The 24,319-nt window shown below is 42.6% G+C and overlaps 1 protein-coding gene across 4 annotated transcripts in view; it reads left to right on the top strand.

Moving 5' to 3' along the window:
- SUPT3H (SPT3 homolog, SAGA and STAGA complex component) overlaps positions 1-23,905 on the top strand; it is a 493,592-nt gene extending 469,687 nt beyond the window's left edge. For all 4 annotated transcript variants that reach the window (XM_008262999.4, XM_008262998.4, XM_070074041.1 and 1 more), the window contains one exon: positions 22,875-23,905. In XM_008262999.4, the coding sequence (XP_008261221.1) occupies positions 22,875-22,916 (42 nt within the window). In that variant the 3' untranslated portion in view covers positions 22,917-23,905. The remainder of the gene's footprint in view (positions 1-22,874) is intronic.
- Positions 23,906-24,319: the final 414 nt, after the last annotated feature.

Below are 24,319 nucleotides of genomic sequence, written 5' to 3' on the forward strand. Positions count from 1 at the left end.
AGTCAAACAGTTTTCTGTTTATTTCAGTTTTTGTTTTTCAATAGTGAGGTGGTCCCTTAGGCCTCCTTAAATCATCTTCTGGTTAAGATTTAATCTGATTATTAGGACATCCTTGCTTTAGTAATTTTTCTAAATTTTGTGTCTTGGAAGTTATCCTACCATTAACTAGCATTCCGTTCCACAGATTTTAGTCATCATCTCTGACCAGTTCTTGGCCTCATATCCACTCTGTGACTTCTCAGACTTGAACGTCTGAAGAGGAAGTGGTGACCATGCATTGCTCCAAATGTCATCCAGTGGTGGTCCTCAGGCCAGGTGTGCTGGGAGCATTGTTACAGATAGTACATAACAACTGTCTTCTCCCCAGCCAGATACATCGCCACACCGTGAGTTAGCTTTTGCAGTGTATAAATCTGTACCCTCTGCAGTCATAGCCGGCTCGTACATCTGGTTGAGCTGCTGGAACTGCTCTCCTTTATCCCTCCTGCCCAGTGATTTTAATTTAACGTGTAGGTCTTGTGAGCTGTTTTTGGTTAGTGTTTTCTCCTGCACATGTTTACTTACTTCCTGAGATGATTCTTCCAGACAGGAAGGATAGAGGCCCATGTCTGTGTGTCTTACAGTCCCCCTCTCTGTCCTTGTCTTCCTCTAATTCAGCCTGAATGCCGAGTTATTGTTCTGACCCTTTCTCTGGATCCTTGTAATTAAACAGATCAAACCAGGAAAAAAGAAATGAGGATTTATTCTGAGTGCTTACCTCTATAGCTGCACCATGTAGAAGGTTGTTTGTTGACCGCATACTATATTCCAGACTCCTCATTAAATTATATTCAACTGTTCCTGTGCATGGTTACCAGTACTTCAGCTATAAATTAACCTCACATTTGAGATCAAATTAAAGTCACAAGAGAACATTTGTTGCAGTCGTTTAGTTATTTAGACTGAAATAAAAGGCCTTTAAAAAGAAAGTCATCTCCCATTCACCTCTGTTCTCCAGTGGAAAATCTGACAGAATAAAGTGGTGGGACATGTACTTGGTTGGGTTTTAGTTGTCCTGATGCTGAGTCCTGGCTCCTGTCATTGAAACCTGAGATGTAGACAGTCATTTACTCTCCCAGAACCACGGTTTTCTCATCTAAAATGGGCAAAGTAATGCCAGCTGCTTTTTAGAATTATGGTGAGGTTCCCATGAGATAATGTTGTAGAAGTACCTTGTCAACCGTAAACCACTGTGAAATGTGCACACAGCAGGTACTGGAAATGGCTTATTGTCGATGCCAGTTGAAACAAAATGAAAATCTGTCAAATAAAATGTCTTTAAAGCTAACAGTTTGGACTTTAACGTCTAAGAAAAAGTCACTAGCTCACAGGAAAACCCCGGTTCAAAGAGATCAATTGCAGAGAACCCCATGACAAATATACACAGAATATAACTGCAAGATTCCTCTTAGCACAAGGGATGAAGACAACAGAGAATGAAATGGGGAATGGACTGGAAAGGAAAAAGGAGAGTTTGACCCTAAATTAGTGGTTCTCCACCCTGGCTGAACATGGACATTGCTGCCTGGGCAATCCCAGGATGACTTGCTCTGGAGAGTGGTCTGTGCTTCAGGGCATTCAAAAACTTCCCAAGAAGTTCTGATGCATAACAGCCAATGTTGAGAAGTCACTGGGCTAGGGAGATTTTTTAAAAATTCTCCAGAATTATTGATAAGAAGGTAAAACTTACAGACTCAAAGAGATAGCTGCCAGCACTAGAATGAATGGTAGAAAAAATTAGTGTAGCCCATAGGTCTCCAACAATAGTCTATAGAAGTTTAGGTTGACATCTCACAGGTGGGAAATAGGAACAGAAGAAAGAAAGGCAAAGGGAGTTTTTATAAGAAAAAAAAAAAAAACCTTTCCATAATTGTTGAATTTTCCAGTTAAAAATTAGTTCCCAGCCAGTAATATGATAGCTGTAGGGTGAGTCAAGTGGCACTAGGTATACATAAACACAAGTGTCCGTGTTAGTTTCTTAGTCCTTGTTCCGTGTGGTAAATATTTATGTAATGGCCAATCGGAGTCGTTGTAACCAATCATGGCTGATTCCCTGTAATGTGCACACACTTTGATTGTGACCAGACTTGTAATCTCACGTCATTTACAGCAATCCCCCCTCCCCAAAATAGAACTTTCCACAAGAAAGACAGTGGCATATTATGCCTAGCAAAATAACTATATCAGCAGTTGGAAAAGTATATAGTAGTTAACACAATCCCAAAATAAAATGCGAGAGGCAGAATATTAGTCTTTCATCATGGTGCCCAGGGTGAGTTCTCAGAGCATTGTCCTGATTTCTGCCGAAAGGTTTAATCTGATCCTTAATGTCAGTCACCAAGAAAAAGTCACGTTTCTATGCTTTCAAGTTCTCTTTGAAAATACGGAAAAAGCCAGAAGACTAAAAACTACATTCCTGATGTGGAAAGTTTGTCTCTGGTTTTCAAAAAACTTTTTCAAAAAAAGACAAAAATGTCCAGAAAGGTCAGGCTTTCCATGTTCTCCTCAAGGACCCTCCTCAGTTTCCCTGCAGAATGTCCAGGTCTTGTCTCCTTCCCCACTCTTTCCTAAGAGCTCCCTTTATTTCTTGTGTAATCTGCTCCCCGTGCTTTATTGAAAGGGGTCTGGGCTTCCTCCCAAAGGTTTTCTGGTGCCTGTACTACTCTCTGGCCCCTTGCCACTTTCCCTGTAGTTGGCACATTTCAAAATCTCTCTCTCTCTCTTTTTAATGTATTTTATTTATTGGAAAGACAAAGGGATGGGGTGGGGAAGAAACACACACACACATACACACACACACACATATCTTCCGGCTACCGGTTCATTCCCCAGATGACTGAGACAGTCAGAGCTGGGCCAGACCAGAGGATCTCCATCCAGGTCTCCCATGTGGGTGACAGGAGCCATCATGCACTGCTTTCTCAGACTCGTTAGCAGGGAGCTAGATCAGCAGAGCAGCTGGGTCTTGAATTGATGCTCCAGTGTAGGGTGCCAGTGTCACAAGCAGTGGCTTCACCTGCTGTGCCATAACACTGACCCCAGAAGTCAAACTTTTTTTTTTTTTTTTTTTAAGATTTATTTCAAAGACGAGTTACAGAGAGTCAGAGGGAGAGACACAGAGAGATTTTCCATCTGCTGGTTAACTCACAAAATGACAACAGCCAAGGTTGGGCCAGGCCAAAGCCAGGAGCTTCATCCAGGTCTTCAATGTGGGTGCAAGAGCCCAAGTACTTGGGCCATCTTATGCTGCTTTTCCCAGGCGTATTCAGCCAGGATTCAAAATGGCTCCCATATGGAATACTGGCCTTTCATCTGTGAGGGAGAGAGACAGAGAGAGATCTTCCATCTGCTGGTTCACATCCCAGTGCCTACAGCAGCCAGGCTAGCCAGCCCAAGGTCTAGAGTATAGAATTCAATGTAGGTCTCCCAGGTGGGTGGCAGGTACCCAAGCGCTGGGATAATCACCTGCTGCCTCCCAGGGTATGTATTAGCAGGGAGCTGGAATCAGAAGGAAGCCAAGACTTGAACTTGACACTCAGACGTGGGATGCAGGCATCCCAAGTATCATGCTAACTGCTGTGCTAAAGGCCTACTCCAATTGCTTCCTTTTGTTACTGAAGAGTATTCCATTCTGTTTTATCTGTGTAATGGACATTTGGGTTATTTCTAGTTTGTGGCAATTATAATAAAATTTTACATTAAAATGTATAAACATTTAAACATGAATCTTTCTATGGGCATGTTTACTTCCTTGAGGTTTTAATTTTCAAGTAGTCTAATTTATCATTTTTTTTCTTTATGTATAAATGTGTTAGCTAAGAAACTGCTCATTGTAAGGTCACAGAGATTTTCTCCTATGTCATTCTCTACAGGTTTTATAGTATCTTATGCTTAGGGCTGTGTTTCTAGTTCATATTTATAGTTAATATTCTAGTTATTATTTACATATGGTGTGAGGTGAGGAGCAAGGTTCTTTTTTATCTTGCATGTGAATGTCCAATTGTTCAAACACCATTTCTTTTTTTTTTTTTTTTAAGATTTATTTATTTTACTTGAAAGTCACAGTTACACAGAGAGGGAAAGAGAGGCAGAGAGAGAGGTCTTCCATCCGCTGGTTCACTCCCCAATTGGTCGCAATGACCGGAGCTAAGCTGATCCAAAGCCAGAAGCCAGGAGCTTCTTCCAAGTCTCCCACGTGGGTGCAGGGGCCCAAGGACCTGGGCCGTCTTCCGCTGCTTTCCCAGACCACAGCAGAGAGCTGGATCGGAAGTGGAGCAACTGGGACTCGAACCAGTGCCCATATGTGATGCCAGCACTGCAGGCGGCAGCCTTACCTGCTACACCACAGAGCCAGCCCCCATCATATCTTGAAATGACTATCCTTTCCCTATAAAATTGTCTTGGCACCTTTGCCAAAATAAATGCACCAAAAATATGTAGCATCTGTTTTTTTCTCTCATGTTTTACACTGGTTTACATCTCCACCTGTGAGCCCGTGCCACACTGACTTGATTACTTTACCTTTATACTTAATTTTGAGATCAGATCATGTGCATCCTCCCAATCTCATAAGATTCTTTGAGTTTTAATGTAGAGTCAGTTTGTCACTTCATTCAAGAAAGCCTACTGGGATTTAGAAAAGAACTATATCTGGATCTGTAGAAAAGTTTGTGGTAATGTATTAGCAGTATTATCGTCTTACCCATTAATGTGATTTTATGTCTCCATTTAGATCTTTTTAAATTTTTCTCAACATGTTTTGTAGTTTTCATTATATAACTTTTTTGGACATATTTTGTTAAAATTTCCTCTAAGTATATATTTTTCATGCATTTGTAATTTCAGTTTCTTCTTCATTGCTAGTATAAAGAAATATTATTATTTTTTCTTATATTGGCCTTGTATCTTTTAGCCTTACAAAACCCATTAGACTAGAAACTTTTTGTTTGTAGATGCTTTGTGCTTTCTGTGTAGACAGTGTATTTCTGTGTTCTCGCCTTAATTCGCGGGTGTTGATGGGAAAATGGGAGCAATGAGAAGGACATCCTTTCTGTTGCCCCTGATTTTATGAGGAAAATACTCGTGCTTTCATCATTGAGACTGATGTGGGTTCCTCATGGATGTGTCTTTTTCAGATTGAAGAGTTCCATTTTTCCCTCTCTGTTTTCATATATGTTTGCATGCCATATTTTAGAAAATCTAATGCTTCTTTATGTGTATCTCTTAGAGCACTAAAACAAGTATGATTATGTGTTGCCACAAATAAAATGCCTTGTTAGGACATTAAACTGTACATGTCCTGAAAGTAGGGTCTTATTTTTAGCAGTTTTTCGCAATATTGGATACCTTTGATCCAGTTCGCCTTGTCCTTTGGGTAATTCACAGTGTGCCTAGGTTACAACCCCTTCCACGTAACAATATGTTTCTTTCCCAGTGTCCTAGACATGGGTCATTTTCCTTGAGCAATCTCTCTTTGTTCCCACCAAAAACAAGTGACATCATTGAACTCTGAATATGATTCATCTGCTGTGAGTATAGCATAGTCACCACCATAACCTTGTGCTAGTGCCTAGTGATGTGATAGACGGTCCCTTCCTGTCTCACAGGAGACTGGATAAACAGGCCTGTCTGTCACCACACAGTAATCATGTCCTCCTGTGTCAAAGCACAGACCATCAGACTGCTCTTACATCACTGGAATTTAAAAGAATAATTTCTCTTATCTTTTTGTATAATCTAGGTATTTATTGCATATTTTTTAAAAAAACAGGTATGTGACAGCATAAGCTTTTGAATGATTTGTGGTTGGTAATGTCTCTCCCACTCTTTCCATTCATTTCCTTATATTGAAATCCTCCCAAGGCAATTTGGTAGCCTTGGCCAGGCTCATGATCTCAAACCTGACAGGTTTATTATTAAACTGATATCAATAAATAATCTACTCCTGTAGAGGAAGCAGAACTTTCACATTCATCTCTAAATCCAAGCTACTTTAAATGAGATTTTACCCATGGCCCAGCATTCACAGCAATTACTTAAACCTCCAGTGTTTCCTTTTGAAAGAATTCATATTAGTTGCCATTGCTAAATGAGCTTTCTGTAAGACCCCAACATTAAAGAAGTGGTGGATCATGTACAACATATGATGTATTTTGAGGTCCTCATAAAAGTAGTATTTGTGGGGCCAGTATTGTGGCATAGCAGGTTAAGCCACTGCCTACAACGCCGGCATCTCATATGGGCACTGGTTCGAGTCCTGGCTGCTCCACTTCTGATCCAGATGTCTCCTGGTGTGCCTGGGACAGCAACGGAGGATGACCCAAGTGCTTTGGCCCCTTCACCCATGTGGGAGACCCAGAAGAAGCTCCAGGTCCTAGCTTTGTCTTGGCTAAGCCCTGGCTGTTGAGGCCAGTTGGGGAATAAGCCAGCAGTGGGAAGATCTATCTCTCTTAAAAATGAATTTAAAATTTTTAATTTTAAATTTAAAATGTGGGCCGGCGCCACGGCTCACTAGGCTAATCCTCCGCCTGCAGCGCCGGCACACCGGGTTCTAGTCCCGGTCGGGGCGCCAGATTCTGTCCTGGTTGCCCCTCTTCCAGGCCAGCTCTCTGTTGTGGCCAGGGAGTGCAGTGGAGGATGGCCCAAGTGCTTGGGCCCTGCACCCCATGGGAGACGAGGAGAAGCACCTGGCTCCTGCCATCGGATCAGCGCGGTGCGCCGGCCGCAGCGCGCTAGCCGCGGCGGCCATTGGAGGGTGAACCAATGGCAAAAGGAAGACCTTTCTCTCTGTCTCTCTCTCACTGTCCACTCTGCCTGTCAAAAAAAAAAAAAAAAAAAGAATTAAAACGTAGCCTTTGTATGCTGTTTATATGTAAGTCAAGATTGTTGCCAAGTGCTCCAGATACACATCTGGTATCTCTTCCTCCCGAGTGACATCACAGTAATGATGAGATTTTTCCCTTCACCATATAGATGATGCTCACACACTGTATGGTACCAGTAAGTTTAGAAACTGCGAGGGAATTGCATCACTGCAATCTCACCTTCTCTGTCAAAAGATAATTCACCTGTTTGAATGATAGAGGTTTTAAAAGAAAATGGAAAAATTGACTGGGAGAAGATGGTTTATTATTCACAAGTACATGAGGCAACTTCAAAAACATCATGTAAATTAGAATTAGAAGATGAAATGTTTTTGCAATAAAGTTTGAAATTCATGAATAGTTTTTTCATAATACATATTTTAATGCCTCCCATATGCAAAAACTTCAACATTTTTGCACCAAAATAAACTTATCTTTCAATTCCAATATCCATAGACTTTTTGAAGTCCCAGTGTATGTTGTTGGAGCTCACACTCAGCCCTTGATGATGAGAATATTAGCAACAGACAACCAAACAGCAGTTCACCTTCATTTTGGGGGTAGACGCCGTGGTTCTGTCACTCTCTTAGTAGGGCTGTGACCATCATCCTTGAAAAGGTTTTCTTTGAAGGTGCTCTGGGTACAGAGTGCAGGTGTACACACACTCCCCTGAATAACTTTCTCCCTCACCATTCCCCTCTCCTGGGTCCAAAATGAGACTGCTGTGTAGTATAAGCCATGACTGCTTTCCTAGTTCCTCAGGCCTGCCATCTGCCTCTCACAGAGAATACAAGCAGGAAGGCGTTAGAAGGAAGATAGGCCAGTCTCAGGGTTTGCAGCGTCCTGCTGGGATTTTCCTTCTAAATGTGACTTCACTTCTGCACCCACGGCCATCTGCACTTCGGTGTCTGCGTGGCTCCGTTCCTTACTTCATTCATGCCTTCTAATGGTTCCTCTTCAGGCAGACAATACCCACCACCTCCTTGTGTCCCCTCACCTGCCTCAGTTGTCCTTCTAGCACTTCTTGCCATTGTCATTGTGTGCATATATTTATTTAGTTCTAAATTGTCTCACCCTGCCAGAAAGTAAGAATTGGTGTATTCATGGACAGTGCATGGCAGGTCATAGGCACTCAATAAATACTTGTGCATTAATGAATGAACTAATGATAAACATATGTAGACCAGGAAGATGTTTCCAAACCTGTGACTCTGAATTCCCTAAGAGTCTTTCCCAAGGCACATTAAGCATTGTCTAGAGAGGGCATAACTGGTCAGTCTTGCTGGTCTGCAACAGCGTAGATACTGTTGTAATCAGTAAAATTCATTAAACACATCATCGAAAACTTTTAATTATTACATAAATTCCCAGCCGGTGGCTACCAAGAGTGAACTATTCCCAAGTGATGAAATCCCTAAAATTTTGTTATATTTCCTAACACAAAAATTTTTTAAAGATTTATTTACTTATTTAGTTGAAAGTCAGAGTTACACAGAGAGAGATGGAGAGGCAGAGAGAGAGAGAGAGAGGTCTTCCACCTGCTGGTTCACTTCTCAGTTGGCTGCAGCAGCTGGAGCTGCGCAGATCCGAAGCCAGGAGTTTCTTCTGGGTCTCCCACGTGGGTGCAGGGGCCCAAGGACTTGGGCCATCTACTACTGCTTTCCCAGGCCATAGCAGAGAGCTGAATCAGAAGTGGAGCAGCTTGGACTTTAACCGGCGCCCATATGGAATGCCAGCACTGCAGGCAGCGGCTTAATTCATTAAGCCACAGCGCCGGCCCAGCATAATACATTTTTAAATATTGCCCTTATACATCATTAAGATGGGAGTTACTGTTCCTAGGGTTTACTAGGCCAAAAGCAAAGCTACTTGGCTGCTATATAGCTTGAAAGCATCTCAGGCATTTTCCTTTAATACTTGCTACTGTCTGTTCTTATATTTTCTTACATTGTTTGAGATGAAAATGCCACGTCTTGAGGATACCCATCTAACATTTTTTCCCTCGAGATTGATCATTCAAGAAAGCCTTTCTACGAGTAGACTTTGGGGCATGTCTTTGTGTCGAGTGATTGTGTGTAAGTCAGAAAGAAAGTTAGGGAAAATTCCTGGCTGAGTGGAAGCTGACTTGATCTCACTTTGATGCTGTTATCGCAGAAAATTAGTGATCTCAACATTGCAGAAGCAGCCATTTCTCCTTCCTAAGCTGATGTAGGTTTTTGAGGATTTTAGCAGTGGCCTTAGTTTCCAGACTTTCTGAGTTAAAACTGGAGGCATGGAAGAAGCCAGACTTCTTCTAATACCACACAAATCTATACCAAAAAAATAGTGTCAGTAAGTGGGTTACCATCTGTATTAGTTGCCTAGAACTGTTTTAACAAAACACCACAAATCAAGTGGCTTAAAACAACAGAAATGTATTGTCTCACAGTTCTGCAGAGCAGAAGTCTGAAATCAAGGTGTCAGCAGGTCTGGTTCCTTCTGAGAGCCGAGGAAGAACCTGCTCTGGGCCTCTGCTAGCTTTCGGTGATGACGGCTGGTTCCTGGTGTTGCTTGGCGGGTACATGAATCCCTCTGGCCTCCCCTCCATCTTCATGTGCTGTTTTCCCGGTGCTTCTCCTCTCCAAAGTGCAGGCCATTCTAGATTAGGGCCCACTCTAACGGCCTCAGCTTAATCCAATTATATTCATAAAGACCCTGGTGTCTGGTAAGGTCAAATTCACTGGTATTGGAGGCTAGGACTTTAACATACCTTTTGGGAGGGCACAAACTTTTAACATTTAATTACCATATCATAATTTTTAAGTAATATATAGCATAATATTGTAAATCAATAATATCATATTAGAAATCAATAATATCAAATGATTATCTGCCAATATGTCATAATATTATAAATAAAATTAGCCCTAGTGTAAGACCCATAGAACTAGACTGGTTAATGTCATTGTAGTAAAACAAACTACCAAAGAAAGGGAAATTCAACATGACTCATTAACATGCTAGGTACACAAATTTGGCATTATTTATTCATTATTAATCAGTATTTCTGACATGTTTATTTTTTTAATTTATCTGAAAGGCAGAGAGAGACAGATACAGAAAGATAAACAGAAATCTTCCATCCACTTGTTTATTCTCCAAATGTCCATAACAGCCAGAGCTGGGTCAGGTCAAATAAAGCCAGGAACCCAGAACTCAATCTAGGTGTCCCCTATGGGTGTCAGGGGTCCAACTACTTGAGCCATCACCTACTGACTTTCCAGGGTGTACATTAGCAGAAGCCGAATTGGAGCAGAGCCTGAACTCGAACACACACATTTGGATAGGGGATGTAGGCATCCCAATTACCATGTAACTGCTACACCAAACACCTGCCTTGGTTTTCAACATTTTGGAAACATTAATTACAACCTAACTCTAGAACAGTGCAATATTGGAACACCTTCCCTCCAACTGCTTGTAAAGAGATTGGACTTCCCTGTATGAGCAAGACTGACTGTGGGTGACGCGGAGGGCAGGCAGGGAGGTTGCTCATTGTCCTCTCATCCTGCCTTCCTGCTCCCAGCACAGAGAGCTGTCGGTTGGCCCAGTCGTCTTGTTCTGCAGCCTGGACATGTGAGAAACCTGTCACTCAGCATCAGCTCTCCCAAGTTGCCTTTGCTCATAACTGTCAGGACCCTGCCCTACCCTGCCTGGTTGGCCCATCCGTGCTCTGTGAAAGGCCAGTGATTGACAGCTGTCTTCTGAAGGAGGGCCCTTTCTACATCAGTGTGCTCTATGAAGACCTGCCCTCTCTTGCCTGACAGCAGTTGTACATTTCTTTAAGGAAAACTCTATATTTTATTAGTCAAAGACATTTAAATATGACACTACACATATTTGAGAATTAACAGTTATCAATTTGCAAAATAAGAAATTATTTTGCAAATAAAAGTGTTCATATATTGATTTTCTTTAAATGAGGATGACCTAAAGTTGAATATTGTTACTTACTCACCAAGTATTTACTGAACATATAAGTGTATGGCATTATGGGAGCTGTAATATTGGGCAAAAGAGCATTTAAATGGTAAAAGTTATTAATTAACATACTTAGCAATATTAACATTTGCAAAGAGAAATATATGTTATAGAATTATAGTCGAAGTGTTTCCAGAGTTGAGATTATACATTTAATGAACATATATTTGTTAAAAGTTGAAATTCTCCAAGCATATGATTTGATTACATATTGTCATAATTAAATTAAAAATACATATACTGAATACAAATAGAAACACCTAGCACTTACACAGGCTTTGCATTTTACCAAATACTTTCATGTTTATTATCATGGTCAAACTCCCAAATCTCTCTTCTCCAAAGTTAGATTGCAATACCATGTTTTAAGGTATTACAACCTTACTTGACTTTCTTTCATTAAAAGTTGGACTCTTTAATATCACCATATAATTAATTAATTTTATATGAAGAATTGTAAACAAGGCATAGAGTCTCCATATGTTCATTTCAGCCTGGGTAGCTAAATGGCTTATAACAGTCAATGCATGAAAATGCCTAGATTGAATAAATTAGCAAAATCACAAAAGGAAACCACTATAGGAAATAGTTTTACACATGTAATTGCTGAAACCCTCTAGTGAATGTGTCAGTCTGTACTAACTAAATAAATTTGTTTATAGACATGTTCTGTATTAGCTTCCACTCTTTCACAGTCCTGTGCCAAACAAAATCCCACTAGAAGTAGGATGTTCACACCCGAGTAGGAGTTTCTTGGATAAATATTTTTACTATATGGAGACCAAAACCACTTTTACAAATTTCAGACTTTGATTGAAATACTATATTTCTTTAGGTTTTTGCCTCCCATCTTTTCTCCCAGTAGCTGCTTGTGTGTGAGCTCGCCTCCTCTCCCCTGCCTGGGTTCTGGGGTGCAAGAGGCTGGTTGTGCGCCCAAGGCCAGCATGTCCTGAGCGTGTGTGGGAAGAGCAGCCCACCCAGTCGCTGCTGCTACCGAATGGACTAGAGAAGCAGAGAAAGGTCTATTCGCCAAATCATTTTTCTTTCCCACTCCTAAAACCTAGCTAAAATGATTTGTCGAGTTAATTCAGTATAGATATCGTATATCCCAAGACTGTGTTTTATAGGTTGCCTACTTACCTTTCAGTTGAGTGCTACATGAATGGAACACATAAAGGTAAAATTCATTCATCCTCAAAATGCCATGGTAAGGTTTACTGAAAAATTAAAGACACATTATTTCATAAGGATGACACCCATCTCAATTTTTTAAAAATAATGGCTTCTCATTAAATCTTCAACTTTATTTTCATTTATTTGAAAGAGAGAAAGAGAGAGGGAGAGAGAGAGGATCTTTCATCTGTTGAGTCACTTCCCAAATGCTCACAACAGCCAGAGTTAGGCCAGACCAAAGCTGGGAGCCTGGATCTCCTATGTGGGTGAATGGAATCCAAGTACTTGAGCCATCACCAGCTGCCTCCCGGGACGTACATTAGTAGGAAGCTGGAGTTGAAAGCGTAGCCAGGAGTTGAACCCAAGCACTCTGCTATGGAGTGCAGAAATCTCAGCTGGTGTCTTAACCACTATGGCAGATGCCTGCCCTGATCTCAATTTTTGCCAACCAGTTTGCAACAGAATCTCAAATTGACATCTTAATTCTCTAGACATAGACCTTATAAAGATCTATTTTGTTAATTTGGCTGTTCACTGATAAGACAAAGTATTTTTAACTGTTCAACAACTTCTGTTAAAAGTAAAACTAAGAACTTTTTTTAAACTGCTAAACCTAAACCTTCTCCCTGTTCTTGAGAGACAGTGTGACCAGTAAGCAGTTGACATGGCCAACAGTAATAGTGTCTCCAGGAGGGGATCTGGGCCAGTGCAGGACCCTAGTTACTGTCATCCCAGAAGTCCACCTTTTAAATGATTAGACCCATAACCAATACAATGAACATTGTCACTAACCACATAAATAATCTATCTGACTTGGGATGATCCATACCTCGAAGAACTTATCATTTACCATGATAGCTCTGTTCAAATTTATCTTTCACAGTAGAGATTACACTTTAGATATTTTAGAGGTAATTTTTCAAAAGAACCAAGGCAGATTGTAAATGTCCATGGCACATCCCATTAACACAACCGTGTTACAAGTGCACAGTGTGTACACAGTGAAAGAACACGCTCACAGTGCCTGAAGAACAGCTAACCCTAGGGACAGACACCAAGGTTTGGAAGAGCCATGCCCTCCCATTGCAAGACCACAACAATTCAGTTCAGAAATAAAAGGCCAAGAGAGAGTATTCCAATTTAATTTAAAGTGTTTATCAGGCTACAGCAGTAATCCAAAGGAACTGGTTGAATGCTTATGTAACATGAGTATTTTCTACCTGGATTTTGATGAACACTTGGTACTCTGAGTTGGTGTCTAGGATTTAATCTTTATTGACTAGCCTATGGATTACCATTTGAGAACAAGAAAAGTCATGTTTTTGCTCCTCTGGGTCTCATCTGGAGCACCTTTCTGCCTCCTACCCATTCTCTTTACATATCCAGCTCAGGTCTTCCCACTCTCCGAGACTTCTGCTGCTCTGTTCCATGGATCCCGTTATACTTTATTCTCATTTTGTGACTCCCATCACTTGTGTCATCTCACATTTAATGTATGTCTTCCATCAGACGTTCACCATAGAGGGCAGGAACCACACCTCTGAGCCCGCTGTATGCTCTGCATCTTGCATTAGGTGTTTGTTGAATGAGTGAGTGACTGAATGACAGTAGTTTCATACAGAAATACACCTTCTCAGGGGACTACCAAATGTGATTGATTTCGTTAATGACTATCTCCTGATTGTTCTTTGTCACAATCTTTGTACTCAGTATCTTCAAAGAATCCTTAGGAACCTTCATTACAATTTATTTGTCATCCAGTCAAATTGATGTTGACCATTGACAAAACAGCTATTGATGTTCATGTTCATATTCCTCAGATAGTGTTTTTTGGGTAAAGACCGTTGAGGCAATGTTTTCTTTTTCTTTTTAACCTGTGTCATAATTGTCTGAGACCTTGAAAACGCAACTGAGCAACATGACCATAAAAATACATGTTGTATATTATTTACTATACACTTACTTTTCATAAGCTATAAATTAACTGTTGTTTGCAGTTTTTCAAAGCAGAGTATTTGAACCTAAAAAGTTTACACAACGAGATAGTTTGGCAGTGTTGTTTTCAATGACTTGGATACTCTTCTGGCAGGCGAGGTGAAAGGTGATTGGGTTGATTGATGGATGAGTCTTCACTCTAGAAAGTTCACCTATAAGGAGAAGCCCAGAGAGGCTCCCAATGGGAACTGAGACCTAGTATCAGACTATTTGCTTTGCGCCACTGCCAGTGGTTGGGGTATCAAGGACACTAGTTTTCTTGACAATTATGGCTGCTGGTCATCTTGTGAAATGTTAAAGGTGTGGGCTAAGCCCAGGTTTTAGAAACTGAGACTACCCCCAGACCCTGCTATCATGGCAAACATGTGTTAGCATTTCTCATTACTGTCCAGGGGAAACTAAGATCCCTGCTAGACAAATTAATGTATTCATTAAGTGGTCATTTATTAAATGCCCTAACTATATGCTAAGCATTGGGCTAAGCCCTGGACATACAGAGATAAATAAAACATGAAGTGCCCTGCCTGCTGGAGGGTATAGGTCAATCAAGAGAAATGAGAACTAACTGTTGCTAGAGCCGAACCTCCCAGAAATTGTAGTTTGCATTACTAACTCCTGCCATTTCAGTATTTTTCACTCATATACTTACATAATGTGTTTGCAGCTTGGAATAATTTCAGACATCTGTGTTTTCATTGTTTATAACATAAATTAGCTAGAGAAAAGTTTGATATTATTGGCATTAAATTGTTATTAACCATACATTTATTTAAGTTCATACAGCATCATGGAAAGAATAATTTATACATGGAAGTGATACCCTTTTAGTCTCATAAGATAACATTTATTAAAAAAAAAACCTTCTCTCTAAATGCAGTGTTTGTATCAGCCATTTAGTTATTTTGCTCAACAACAACAACAATAGCTAAAAAAAAAAAAACAGCTCTCATATAATTTGAAATGACTTGGGCAATTAGAAATGGTAATTTATAGTAACTAAATTTAATTTAGGGATTTTTGTATTCAGAGACAGCTTGGTAAGAACCCAGGACTATAAAAGCCCAACATTAGTATTCTTTAACAAACTAAGAAGAATCTGACCCAGAGAGAAAAGCATGCATAAAATGCCAAGTTCCTTAAGATTTATAGGCTTAGGGTAACTTGGAATAGAATGAGAGTTAATGCTATGTCTTTTCTGCCCATTCTGCCAGCCAGAGAAGACCTCTTATTTAAAGGGCAGGGCTCCCTCCACTGTTCTTAAATCAGGACTCTGCTGTGTGACAAACTGCCCTCCCCTCACAGGGTATTTATAACATGAGGAAGCATACAGAAAGAATGTTTAAGGAAGAGTTTCGCGTGTTGTTACAGCACTATACATCATATGGTTCAATTTTGATTCTCTGAAATATCAGATTTAGAATGAAAATTATCGAAAGGGGAAAAGTCACATGGCGATGGTGCAAACAAGATGTGCCTATTTGTATTTATGTTTGCTAATGAAATTCAGCCATGATTCCCACTTTGATTTTAAGAGTCTCAGACCACCATTCAGTTTTTTCATTATAATTAAATCTCTTGCCCACCCGCAGACACAAGGGCCACAAAGAAAGGGGGCGTGGTTTTATCTTTTAAGAAGCTATTGCACAGCTTTGATATGAAGTTCCAGGGCTTCAAAGATTTCTAGTATTAAAGCAAAACAGTATGTCTGTCAGAGTGCAGCCACCTCTCTAGGCAAATATGGGGGTCAAGAGGGGGCAGATTCTGAATCCAGTCACCCACGGAGGGCAGGGCTGAGTTGGGGCAGATGAGGGCAGTGGACAGCCTGAGTTGGGTATGGTCTTAGTCTCCAGGTTGCAGTCATAACAGAGGGAGGAGAAAAAGTTATAAGCACAACTGAATGTTACTAGACAGCTTGGGAACGGAGAGGACAGAGAAGGGGACTAATTCAGTTGACTTGTGAGACAGAGTTTATACATGAGGTTCGGGAACATACCCATCCCTACAAAGCTCAGCTGAGGATTCCCATAACCCAGACATGTGACAGGGGCTGTGAAACGGGCTGTTGCTTTGCTTCACTCCACTCCCTCCCTTCCTTTTCCTCCCAGCCAGGCCCAGCTGGTGAGTGTGGAATCCTTGCCCTGTTCGCCTTCTTCATCCCTGTGGAGTGGAGAAGAGCATTTGGGAAACCCCCAGGCTCTCATGATCCAGGACAGCTCCTGTGGCCCACAAAGCATGCAGAACCCAGAGTCTGCCCCACACTCGGTTACTGGGGAGCTAATGGTACTTTTGGAGGGAGTGAATGTACGCTCCAGATCTTTTTATTGTCCCTTTTATGGCTAAGTTTAACCCAAACTGACCAATTGGGAACAGATCCAGAAGGCCACAGTATTGACTCAATCCTAAGTAGGCACCGAGCATAGCTTTAACAAGACTTCAACAGAAAGGTCCTAAAAGATGCATACGTTTGTCTCAGAACCTTTCAGCCAGGTTTATCTGAATTACTTTGATATTTTGTCCATTCATCAAGAATATTATTTGGGGCACTCAGGGAAATTCAGTGATTCTCCAAGGGAGAACTGATCATACAGCAGAGCCAGCAGTAGAAATAGAAGCTGCTGATGGCCTGGCCTCTTCTAACTACTTAGCTGTCCTGCTCCCAAGGGCTCTGAATCTGGAAAAACAGTTTCTTTCTCTGCATCTGTTTCCCCTATTATGGCCAGAGATGCTAAGCTCACAGCGTTGGGCAGAATCAGAACCATCCATAAAGAGCCCTAGCCTGAGCCCAGAGTCCTGGGTTCTCTTGTGACTGTGGATGGGTCACTATCTCTGGTTATTCATGTTTCCATCTGTTCAGTTAAGAATTGGGCAAGGGGCAGGCCCTGTGGCATAGCGGGTAAAGCCTCTGCCTGTAGTGCCTGCATCCCATATGGGCTCCAGTTCAAGTCCCGGCTGTTGCACTTCCGATCCAATGCCCTGCTAATGTACCTGGGTAAACAGCAGAGGATGGCCAAGTGCTTGGGCCCCTGCACCCATGTAGGAGACCCAGAAGAAGCTCCTGGCTCCTGGCTTCAGCCTGGCCCAGCCCTGGCCATAGCAGCTATTTGAAGAGTGAACCAGGGGATGGAGCATTCTCTCTCTCTCTCTCTTTCTCTCTCTGTCTCTTTCTCTCTCTCCCCTCACCACTTATGACCCCCCTCCCACCAGTAACTCTGACTTTCAAATAAATAAATCTTAAAAAAAAAAATAGAATTGGGCAAGAGGAGTCCACGGAGACACATTCCAATTTCAAACTTCCATTGTTCCTTGATTCTGCATGTTGGCGGAAGGTTTGTCCGGTTCGGGTAGCAGCCTGAGTTCCAGGTTCCTTGCTCGTGATGGTGTTAGCATGTTGTGGCTGTGTACATCAGCAGCAGCATCTCAGCACCTGGGAAGGAGGAAACCATGCCTGGCCTCCAGGCCTGAAGTGAGGCATGTGAGAGCCAGCCCAGCTGCCGCTTGCATAAAAGCCGTGGTCTCAAACCCTCAGTTTCTGTCTCTTCCACATCGGCTTCACTGATGCCAACGTTAGGATTTCCGTCAAGCATGATTGCTTGCTGCGTCATCTGACGCTCTCTGGAAGCTTTCCATTTCTTGACGAGTCCATCGTGAGGTCCCACGAATGCAGTACTCGCGCATTCTCCGTGGTTCAGGCATCCGAATTGCTGGGCTGCTTCTAAAGATGCCGAAGGCCAAGTGCACTCAGACCAGCGCACTGGGCAGGTCCAGAGCCGCAGCTGCTTCCCAGGTGATCCTGACACACGGTGCTCTACACTCGACCCTCTGCTGCAGGGCGGTTTGGGAAATAAGCAGTCATAGAGGATGCCTCCAAATGGAAGAGGAATTTTGACCTAAGGTTCATCTCAGCCCTGGAGTATCGTACCAGGCTCATCTAGTTTAAATTCAAAGTAAAATTTTAATTTGCCCTTTATACGATGTTTAGTGAGAAAGGAGTTTGTTAAGACTAGGAAAATATGTTTCTGTAGTAATCTGGGCGGAATAAATTGTGCCACAATTTCAAGGAGGGTTATTTGTTTTGTTTTGTTTAAGACAATGTGGTATAATGAAAAGAACACAGGCGCTGGGTTTTAAATCCTGCATCTCCCACCAAGGAGTCATGTCACTTTAAAAAGTAGAATATGAGACCTGGCTTGCTGGTTGTGGTAAGGCTCCAATTAGATATGGACATGAAGGGCCTTCATAAACCATAAAACCACGAACTCAGCATTTTTTAATCTTTGCCACTCCCTATTTTGAGAAATACGTAAATCTCATGCCTCTTCCAAACATTATTTGAAATTAAATATTGTGACTAAAAGCAAAAAAGCAGACAAAGGCTGCCTGTGTCCTCCCGCCTCGGGAGCGACCTCTCGGTCCATCTTCCTCGCTGTAGTTCAGACGTCAGCGTTAGATTGGAAACTCGGGAACACCAGGGACCGCCAGACCTCTGGCTGTCCTGTGCAACACCCCGCACCAGCGCTGACACAGGCAAGATCTCAGTAAAGATGTGCTAAAATCAAATTAAGCCAATTTATAGGAATTCAGACAGTAGAACCAAAATCCTCTTTAGAAGGCCTTTGAGGAATGAAGGATTTGTAAGAGAATCTTCTGGGACCTGCTGCGAGGAAATTCTTATGCTACTGTATTTAAATTTGAAGAAGCAAAAAACAATACAGAACGAAGTAATGAGATGAAATATAAGTCTGAAGGGGGTATCTACAGTTACTGCTTCATTAGGCCAAAGGGCACAAGTAACACACACACAGACGTATTTAAGTTGGGACTACAGAATAAGTTTTGCAGCATATTTATCTTCTTTTGCATGAGGTAATATTAACCTTTGGCTTTTTAATGTTAGTTTATATTCTTTAAAATATGCCAGTTGATGATGACCTATTGAAAAACAGAAGTAGTCACTTGGGGATTTGAATGTTTTCTCTAGCTTGTCCATATACAGATAACCAAAACAGAAAAATATTCTTTCAAGGCAGGCGAGCGGCACAGTGGGTTAAGCTCCTGCTTGGGAGGCCTGCATCCCATATCATAGTGCTTGGGATCAACTCCCACCTCTGCTTCCAGGCAGCTTCCTGCTGAGGCATCGGGGATACAGCAGATAATGGCTCAAGTCCTTGGATCCCTGCCATCCACATGGGAGAACCCAATGGAGTTCCTGGCTCCTGGCTTCAGCCTGGCCCAGCCACAGCCATTGTGGCCATTTGGGGAGTGAACCAGTAGATCAAAGATTTTGTTCTCTTCCCCCTGCCCCTGTTACATCAACTTTCTTCTTTCTTTCTTTTCTTTTCTTTTCTTTTTTTTTTTTTTTTTTTTTTTTTTGACAGGCAGAGTGGACAGTGAGAGAGACAGAAAGATCTTCCTTTTGCCTTCCTGCAGCTGGCGCACCGCGCTGATCCAATGGCAGGAGCCAGGTGCTTCTCCTGGTCTCCCATGGGGTGCAGGGCCCAAGCACTTGGGCCATCCTCCACTGCCTTCCCGGGCCACAGCAGAGAGCTGGCCTGGAAGAGGGGCAACCGGGACTGAATCCGGTGCCCCGACCGGGACTAGAACCCCGTGTGCTGGCGCCGCAGGCGAAGGATTAGCCTATTAAGCTGTGGCGCTGGCCTAACCAACTTTCAAATAAATAAAAATAAATCCTTTTTTAAAAAAATCACCAGGCCGGCGCCGTGGCTCAATAGGCTAATCCTCCGCCTTGCGGCACCGGCACACCGGGTTCTAGTCCTGGTCGGGGCACTGGATTCTGTCCTGGTTGCCCCTCTTCCAGGCCAGCTCTCTGCTGTGGCCCGGGAAGGCAGTGGAGGATGGCCCAAGTCTTTGGGCCCTGCATCCCATGGGAGACCAGGGGAAGCACCTGGCTCCTGGCTTCAGATCATCGCAATGTGCCAGTCGCAGCACGCCGGCCGCGGCGGCCACTGGAGGGTGAACCAACGGCAAAAAGGAAGACCTTTCTCTCTGTCTCTCTCTCACTATCCACTCTGCCTTTCAAAAAAAAAAAAAAAAAAATTGGAAGTTACTTTGATCCTCAATTGAAAGCCAAAATCAAAAACCTAGAAACTACAATTGTCCCTTAAAAAAAACTAAGTATCATTATTGATGTTAACCTTGAGAGATGTTAAAATATGTAAACTTTCCAGCAGATTCAAAGAAGCAACGCTCACGGTTGACGTTGACGAGGCCATCATCAGACATCAGAAAAAAGCTCCAGTGGGACATGGCATGGCGGGGCCAGCGGCTGGGGGAGGTCTGATTGCGTTACTGATTTATTCGAAACTCTTGCTAGTGAGTGGAATGCTGGTCGTTTGTAGTTCAAGTCTGGGTCTTACTAACCAGCCACGTCTGAAGATGCAGAACTGGGAATCCTTCATGGGATCGGACAGAGAGAGGAAGTGGGATACACAGTGTTTCCTGAGAATGTGGCCGTGGAAGGCCCTCACACCAATCCATGTTTAAATTTAGCTGCAGCATTCTCAACACAAATAGAGAGATTTCACAGTTGACACAAAGATGAGCTGTCCTCATCCGTCTTCCGGGAACGCTGCTTACTCGGGAAGGGCTGCCAAATGCGGGAGGTTCCCACCATGGCCCTACGCAGGGAAGGCACATCCTTTGTACATCAAAGGGGAGAGCAGTGAGTCAGGGTGGAGGACCCTGGGGGATTGGTTTGCTGAAATTGCGCTTCACTAATTACACATGATTGTTTGTTCCTTCTTTATTTTAGAATTAGAATAGGAAGAACTCATTACAGAAATCTAGGTCAGCTCTCAACTTTGGTTTCCTCATTAGACTTGGCTACTTGAGAATCCATGTTATTTAAATAAGCCTGTCGTCTTTCAGTTGTTTGCAAAAAAAAAAAAAACAGTAATAATAATCTGTGAAGGTGAGTTGATGTTTCCAAAGTGACCTTTTCAATACCCTAGAGAAGCAGATTGTGCACCCTGGGAAGGTTAAGCCTGGTGACTTCCCAGGTAAACGCAGGCACCACTCACTTCCACCGGTTACCTGCGGGAGACACCCAGCTGTCCTCCTGGGGCCAGTTTGTCTTCTTGTAAAACCATCGCTGTGCTTTGGACATGGTGTTACATTAAAGAGCGTCACGTGGCTGTAAAACCGAAAACATCAGGGTCGACAAGCTCGGAGTGTTCCTTTGGCATAAGCCTCTTGGGGGTGGTCGGAGGCGGTGGAGGCGGTGGGGGCTGTGCAGTCTGAGGCGCCCCTGCCCGTGGTTGTGGAAAGACACCCCAGCCGTTCCCTCGGGGCATCTGTGGCTCTTTGAGGAAGTCATGTAATGCCGTTCTCCAGGCCGGGAGAGGAGGCGAGAGAGCTGGAATTCTCTGGGCCTAGGGGAACGTTTGCTGCACTCCAGCACCATGAGGAGTGAGCTCACAGGAGCAAGAATGTGCCACTGTTAGCCCACCCGTGCTACTCCCATCCAGAGCGGACGGCGTAGCAGCAGGACCTACGGGTAAAATCTCGACCAGGCTGCGCAGCCTGGCCTAGTGAGCCCTGTCAGCAGGGTCTTTCAGAGAAGGGCCACACGCTGGTTGAGTTTATGATGAGCAGAAGGGGATCCAGAAGACTGTGTCACTGCACGTCTTTCTCAAAAGGCTGGGTTCACTTTTTGGGTTTTGCGTAATTGCAAGTGTAGTGCAATCCCTTGTAGAGATGGCGACTCTTCAGTCCCTCTGTAGTATTATCTTGATTAGAAAAGGTCATTCTGTATTTCCTGTAATCTGGCTGTGGACAGTAAATTTCTTGAGCTGAAAGTGGAGACTCCAGAACAGCCCCAGAGTTACTAGCTTCAGGGGGAAAAATCCCTGATACAAGATTTTATCATTCTTCTCCATTTTTTTCTGAAAATAGATTATAAAAAATTCCATCTAATTGAAGGTCATTAATTCTGATTGTGACTGTTACTAGTTTCAATGATGAAAAATATGCCAGTAAAGGGAGAATTTTATAACTGAGGCCTGAATTTTAGTTCTGCTCTACTTTGTCCTCAAAATAATATTCAGGACGTCACAGAAGCTCTGTGTGGTCCAGGTCTTCCAATGCTGCAGTACAGAATACATCTCTTGGGATGAAAAGCCAGCAATTTTGCTTTCCTTATTGTAATATACTGTATTATTGCAGTTAATATCTGTCTTCCCAGTTTCTTTTATGGGAATATTTCCCCCCATGCATATCCACATGTACACAAATGTATGTAAAATCAGGTAAACTGTGAGTGTTCTGTCTCTAATGTACAGAACTCCTTTGAGATCAGATTTTAGGGGGAGGAAGGGCCTCTGTTGGTGTCTGTTCCCATACCTTTTCACTCAGACTATAAATTAGGCCTGGGAAGACTATAATGAGTCAGTAATTTATAGACTATTAAGATACTTAGTTAGAAATGATTCTTGAGCATGTCGAATGGAGAACACATGTTTGTAAAAGACAAGCGGATCCAACAAACAGCTCTTTGGCCTAACCAAGCCCAATCAATTAACAAAATGGATGTCTTATTTTGCATATCTCCTGCTTCCCAAATATAGACTCACCAACCACTTGTTAACCACACTGACTTCTTAACAGACAGAATGGTTGCCATAGCTTTGCCACCAGAACTATTCAGATTAAGCACCCCGTTCGACTGTAGCCAGCAGAGTCTACCAAACAGGAAGAAAGCTCTTCTTGCTTTTTGCCTCCTTTCCTTTGGCTGTGATAATTCATTGCAGATTTCTTTTTCTTTGACAGAGTGCCTACCGCAGGAGTGGGATGGCTTTTCTAGCCTGCTGATGTGACTGTGGCCGTGCCTGCAACAACAGGAAAGGCAGTGTTATACTAAGGGTATTTCTTTTCCCTTCCTTGGACAAAATAAAATACAAGTTTGCCTTCTTGGTATCCTAGGGAGTGGGCTGGTTTGCTGTGACTGTCCACCGGCTGACTCCTGCACTTCTCCAGCCCCCTCAAGCCTGTGTCTTGTTTACTAGATGGGCTGGTGAGCTAATTAATGGCAGGATGTTTGGGATGGTGTGTAGGTGGACAAGAATGCAGATCATACAGTTTTGAAATTTTAATTTGGAAGGGGTTTGCTGCCCTCGCTCACATATCTTGAAAGCAGTGTCCTCCCTCACCCCACTTGTTTAGTCTGTGCTTTATTTGATGCATTTCAAGACCCTGATTTGGAACAAAGGAAACTAAATTTAAAGGGCAGTCAGTCTTCCCCTCCTTCTACCCTCCCAACTTTACTTCCCAGCAGTCATTGGGGAAAAAAATTTACCTGAACTTAGAGCCTGTTCCTTTTAGAAACTTATACTTATGGAAGAGCTAATGGACCCAATCAACTGCCTGTTCCCACCACCTCCTCCCTGCCACACATGTGTCATTTGCATGCTATCTCCCAGCCTCCAGCCATCCTCCTATCAGGCATGGTTTTCCTCACCTAGAACCTCTCCCTCTGTGTTCTGTTCCCTCCTTTTCCTGTTCCTCCAGTCCCAGGCCCACCAGCTCCCCACTGCCCAACCCATTTAGAAACAGAGCCTTGGGAATTGGATTGCTTTCAGGGAGGGGCAGACTGAGAGCTTCCTCCCTCAAGCTCCCATACCTAGACTGGAAGCACGTGGGGGTCAAGTCTTGCCATAGCAGCTCAGCTCTCCCTGTGGCATCTGTACTGTGTCTAGGAAATAAGGAACTGTAAGTTTTGAGAACAAATCAAAATGTAGCAGACATAATTGTAAAGTTTCTTGATTAAAAATGAATTTCAATAAAGGAAGTTTTGTCTTTCATTCTGTAGTTTTGTGTACTTTTACTTTTTTTCCTGATTTTTACACTCCCTGAAATAGCCTTTGTAAAGAATTAATAAAAACAGAAATGAGAAGCATGAACGACTTTCTTCTTGTGACCGAGTCATTGTGAGTCTGAGTTAATGATTATGCCATGCTACTCACATCTGCTAACTGTCACTTACCTGCTCTGTGTTCATCTTTTTGGGAAAAATGCATTTTTTGGTCAAAAATGCAGATATAGAATATCGAAAAATTTTCCAAAAGGTTTTGATGTTCCATCTGTGCTTGTTGAAATGTATGATTAAACTTTTCTTTTTATCATCATTCTTATTTTCCTTGGCGTCCCTAATCATGGAAAATTATAAGCCTTCAGTAAACATCCTAACTTTTAAAACGACAGCATTTATTGTATTT

The sequence above is a fragment of the Oryctolagus cuniculus genome, chromosome 5 (genome assembly GCF_964237555.1).
Source record: "Oryctolagus cuniculus chromosome 5, mOryCun1.1, whole genome shotgun sequence".
Classification (NCBI taxonomy): Eukaryota; Metazoa; Chordata; class Mammalia; order Lagomorpha; family Leporidae; genus Oryctolagus; species Oryctolagus cuniculus.